Source organism: Priapulus caudatus, unplaced genomic scaffold, assembly GCF_000485595.1.
Source record: "Priapulus caudatus unplaced genomic scaffold, Priapulus_caudatus-5.0.1 Scaffold87, whole genome shotgun sequence".
Lineage (NCBI taxonomy): Eukaryota > Metazoa > Priapulida > Priapulimorpha > Priapulimorphida > Priapulidae > Priapulus > Priapulus caudatus.
In genome coordinates, this window is record NW_014577148.1 from 61,804 (window position 1) to 67,223 (window position 5,420).

The 5,420-nt window shown below is 39.3% G+C and overlaps 1 protein-coding gene across 1 annotated transcript; it reads left to right on the forward strand.

Moving 5' to 3' along the window:
• Positions 1-4,229: 4,229 nt before the first annotated feature.
• On the forward strand, positions 4,230-5,236 carry LOC106804783. The gene is made up of 2 exons (XM_014806120.1): positions 4,230-4,809; positions 4,980-5,236. The coding sequence occupies exons 1-2, from the start codon at positions 4,520-4,522 to the stop codon at positions 5,149-5,151; spliced, it is 462 nt and encodes a 153-aa protein (XP_014661606.1). The 5' UTR covers positions 4,230-4,519; the 3' UTR covers positions 5,152-5,236.
• The last annotated feature ends 184 nt before the right edge of the window (positions 5,237-5,420 follow it).

The following is a 5,420-nucleotide window of genomic DNA, read 5'->3' on the forward strand; positions in this document are numbered from 1 at the left end:
CATAAATTGTTACTATTTTAGTGGATCCTTCCATTCCTTGCATTTTGACACCAAAATTAAGTTTGTAACTGCTTAAATCATCTTTTTATTTAAAAAATTGTATTTTTGGGAAAATTGTCTATTTTGCGATCGACGCGTTTCATAAAATCGCTGATAAAATAATGTTTGCGCAATATCCCAGATTGCCACCTTCATTTTTCTTGTTCTATACTATATTATAAAGATATTAACATAGGTCTCTTGCTTTAATCATTAAATGCCCACGGGAATGCATAAGCTACCTGACTATAGGTTTGACATACAGCAGCATATTACATGTGTGAGTGTGACACATATCGCCACCTATTGGCCGATATAAATTTTAGTAATAGTCTTGTTACGTCAGCCGGGGCACCCGACGTACCTTGACGCATTTTCCGTGTCAAGTTACTGCCATGAGTATTTGCTCTCCGTTTAAATGTATAATTTCAATTAAATGTTATTTTATTTAGCAGATATTTATAACACGCGCGAAACATGTTTATATGTGGCTCTTAGTTAATGATATAATACTAATAGAGCAAGATTCGCTATATTAGGTTGTTATTCAGAGTCCACCGTCTGTCCAACCTCTATTAAATTAATATAATAGTATTTTACTGAAAATATTATAGAGGCCACATACCCTCCACTTCTTTTAAACGTCATAAAGTGACCAGTTGTGACAATTTTTCATGTAGCGTAATGGAATACTATGCCTCTACCGACTGAGCCAATTTGCATTTAAAATTTTCCTATAGTGTATGTAATATAATACAAATATTAAAAACAGACAAATAATATTAAGTAACAGAATAACATTCTATTATGAGTGAATAATAATAGATTTTATTCTATTATTATTCACTCCTGATTCTATCTATGTGTACATTAGTATAAGAAGGGACCCATGGCAGAGCGCTACCTCCAGTACATCAAGCCACGATTCCCAGCTATGCTAATGTACAGGGAAAAGGCGCCCGACGTCCGTCGCCGTTGACTGCCAAGAGAATTTTCTTCGGCCGTTCTCATGCGTTCAAAGTAGTCGCGGTGGGGTGGCGGCGGCAGGTTTACATGTTCAAATCTGATCTACATGCTTTACTCGGCTCGCAGCATCGCGCCACTATTCCCAGCTATATGCTAATGTACAAGGAAAAGGCGCTCCGACGTCGGTCGCCGTTTACTGCCAATATCATTTTCTTCGGCCGTTCTTACACGTTCAAACCATAGAACTAGAATAGAACTTCTATTCTAGTTCTATGGTTCAAACTGGAGCCGGGTAGGCTGACAGGACGTGTGCTTGGTAAAATCCGATCTAACATATTCACTTTGCTCGCATCATCACGCCCTAGGTTTCCCGCTATACCGATATGTATATGTGTATCTATATAATAATATAATATATATATATATATATATATATATATATATATATATATATATATATATATATATATATATATATGCTCACGCGGCATTTACCGTTGTCAAGAGCATATTCTTCGGCCGTTCTCATGCATTCAAACTAGTCGCCAGCAGGGTGCAAAACTCTTACTTCATCCCCTCCCGTTTTCCCACTGCCTTTCTTGCCCCTCGCATAGACTCCTTCGTCTACCGCCATCTGCTATCTTCCCTGTCGTCTGTCCTCAGTTTCCCTCCCCTCTCTCCCTCAGCAAGCTATATTATGCAGTTTGATCATTGATTCCGTTCTGAGCGACCTGAAACTGTGCTCGCGCATGCGCAATATCTCACGAGAAGAAGAATATTTTGAAAAAATTATGCATTTAAAATGAAGAACAGGTATCCTAGCATAGGTATCCCAGCATTTATATGATAACATATCATCAGGAGTAAGATAATATAGGATCCTATATTATCTTACTCCTGATATCATCCGTAGACCATTTAGCTAAGTTAAAAAGTTGATCAACTTGTCAATTTTTCAACAAAAAGTTGGCAGTGTACACGTTGCTCAAAGCCACAATGCCAGTTTTCCCCCATTTTTTCCCCTTTTTTTGTAGGCATTTGTTTATATCATTACAAGTATGAATGTGATTAAAATATGACAATTAGTGTAAGGATCTATGCTAACTGTGTATTATAGCTTATAGTATAAAAATCAGAACACTAGTTTAAATGTACATAGGATGTATTTCCAAGTAGAGGTGTTTCTCTGCAAGTCAACAACGTTTACAAACGGCACACGATGAACTACATAAATTACAGTTACATTACAAAACGATTGACAACAGAAAAGCAGGGAACTGTGCACAAACGATCGTGCACAACTTGTATAACACTGTCTCATACTTTCAGTTTTAACAGGTGGCATACCATCGCATTAAAAAAACCCTACTTCTGTGATGTTTTCTTCCGTATGATACATTGCTAAATTTGCACTCTTAGATGTATGAATACCACTCTATTCCCCGGCATTATAAAAGCTTGGCAGTGATCTTGACGCCCTGTTATTAAATACGCTGCTGTGAGTACATACTGACATTTCTGTGTGACCTATGTACAAAGATGAGTTACCCAAACATTTCCTAAAATTGCCTGCGGCAAACCTCTCAACTCATCTATCAGTCTTCACAGTAGCCTGCCCTTTATAGCAGCTTAGTGCACACATTGGCAGACGAACAACACAAACACGATAAACATCAACAAAAATGCCTCTTTCAGAAGCATTTTACAACAAACATGGCGTAAAACTTCTCGACAAAAACCTCAGCGTATCATTAAATAACATCGGTCAGGAATACTTACATCTGTAAGGCTGGTATTTTAAATGGGCACTCGCAGTTCACTTTATCAAGTGCAGGCTACTTCTCTCACTTATCAACCAGCATTGGCGTGAACACCGAAACCGCTCGCTCCTCTGTGCTACGGTACGGACCTTCATGGAGTCAGATTGAGAGATGGATTCTAAGCGTTTATGTTAGTTTACGGAACAAATACACTCGCTGCTAAGCGCCATATATTTATGCCAATTCGAATAACTAACCCATCAGCCACGCATGCCACATTGAAGTTTTACAACTTTAACTTCGCACAACGTTCGAGTAAATAACAGTTACTGTCACCTCCCATGCCCGTAGCTGAATCTGGCGAGTATGCCTGTTCACCATTTGCAGAATAAGGCTTTTAAACCAGCGTGATAACTCCTACGCACGTGGAGTTTCAGCACAGAAAACAACATTTTCTGGTACTGCCTGCCGGTTATACACACACTGTTTAGCAAAAGAACTTTAAAATAATGCCAACTTAAACACTGTGAGAGTAAATACGTGCAGTGAGTTTCAAGTGGCTTCTATGAATGCACATCTTTATTACAGCGACATCTTATGCACATCTTTTAAAAAGTTAGTGGACATAGCCGGTTATAACATAATGTAAAAATACACTATTCTATTCATCTACAGGCCACAATTTCAAAACTTTGGATTTATGCTTCAAATTGACAAAATTGACGTGGAATGACAAAGTATCACTGAGATCAAGTTCTTCACATTAAAAACAAAATGCAATGCTTATAATTACGTCTAATCCTCCAATGCTATCGATGTAGAGATTGTATACCGTTGGTGTTTTAATGCTACAGGGATATATAGACAGCATGGTTACCAATGTTAAAAAAAAATCGTATAATAGAACACGGTTCGTGCAACTGTGCACCGCACTGGCAATCTTTGAACCTTTTCAACGTTTTCTTGCTGTACGCATAGATATAGAAGAAGAAGAAGATCTTCTTCTATATCTATGCTGTACGCTATGCTCACTGACTTGCGTAGCTTCGCCAATATATTACGAATAAAAACACTGTGCTTAATTGAAACATGAGCAGGGGAATATATTTTGAAAACAAAGACAATTTGCATGGTATAATAACTTTATGCCATGCATAGTTACACTGACCCAGATGATCTATCAAATTCAAAGAAAGACCAACTTATACTTTCTAAACAACCTTGGAGTGATCGTAAAACAAGAGAACATCATCGCATGTTCCCAACTGTTACTACAATGAAATGCCTAACAATAGAAATCGGTAGGAACATAATTGTACTTACTACATATTTCTTATTATTTTTTTTACCTCATATCTAATAGATATAGTTTCTTGCAAATTGAAGCCCCAGTTCATATCCAGATGAAATTGCACCTGTTAATAACTCCAGCTACACCGTAACTACGAGACACCCAACGCTCAGACGATACCCAGAGCTGTGTCGAAATGTTCACTTTGTAACCGGAACAGGGCAGAGGCGTCGAAGCATTTCACTTCAACCGATCTTTGATGCGCTGGGCTCGAGCACCATCGCAGCACTCCCTGGCTTTCATGCTTTCAGTGGTGCAGACATCACTGGGCGATTTTCAGGAATGAGCAAGAGAAAGTGCTGGAAAGTCTTTGTTGATATGGATCCAGACGTGATGGCAGCATTTGGGCAGCTCGGTACAATGCAAAACCCGTCTGAGGCACAGATGGATCTTCTCGAACGCTATGTCTGCAAACTGTACCTCCCGAAGATGGACCTCACCACTGTTGCAGACGTCAGGTGGCACCTATTCAAAAAGAAACAAGCGCAAGCAGAGTCTGCCACCGACACATGCTGCTCTTCGTGCAGCCATCATGAGGGCACACTACCAGGCACTTATTTGGAGCGTGGACGTTGTGGCAAATCCGGAGTTACCTTCACCTGATGACTATGGCTGGTATTTGGTGGAAGGACAGTACAGGCCTGTCATGACAACGCTGCCGCCTGCCCCAGAAGCAGTGATTCATCTCGTCAGGTAATAGCATTGGCCAATATATGTATGTTTGAATGTAGACACACATAGTACAAAAAATTATGTATATATATACATATAGGTATGGTTGTGCTGACATAATAAATTAGCATTGTATAATCATGGCTATTGACGCCATTGACTTGACACAATTATATGTGACTTACATGCAGGTGCTCCTGTGCCAAAACGAAGTGTTCATCAAACCACTGCAAGTGCAGGAAGGCTGGGCTACGATGCACGGAACTTTGTAGCTGCTCAGAGGGAGATGGGTGCGACAACATGCCAGATGACGATGTTGGCCAGGATGATGATGATGAACCATCGAGCGATGACGATGAGTAAAGAATGCCTCTTCGCAGCTTGTGTATTGTACAAAATATACTTGTAGTTGGCAATTGTTAATAAAGTGACAAGCTATGATTGTGAATACTTGTTATGACTCTTTGCAATTTGCATGCTATTCGCGAAACTGTAATTTAACAAGGTATGAATCTTAATCGGCGATGTGTGTATATTATGAATGGTAAAATAGGCAGCCATCTTGAATTTGCTCCAGTTCTGCAGCAATTGAGTTATGCAGGGGTTCCCAGTTTGACATATAAGACTTTGAA

What these genes read in the sequence shown, in the direction of transcription:
- LOC106804783 (XM_014806120.1), top strand. Translation starts at nt 4,520, where the DNA reads ATGTCTGCAAACTGTACCTCCCGAAGATGGACCTCACCACTGTTGCAG. An exon ending in GCAGTGATTCATCTCGTCAG is followed by an intron (nt 4,810 to 4,979) that starts GTAATAGCATTG and finishes ACTTACATGCAG; the next exon opens with GTGCTCCTGTGCCAAAACGA.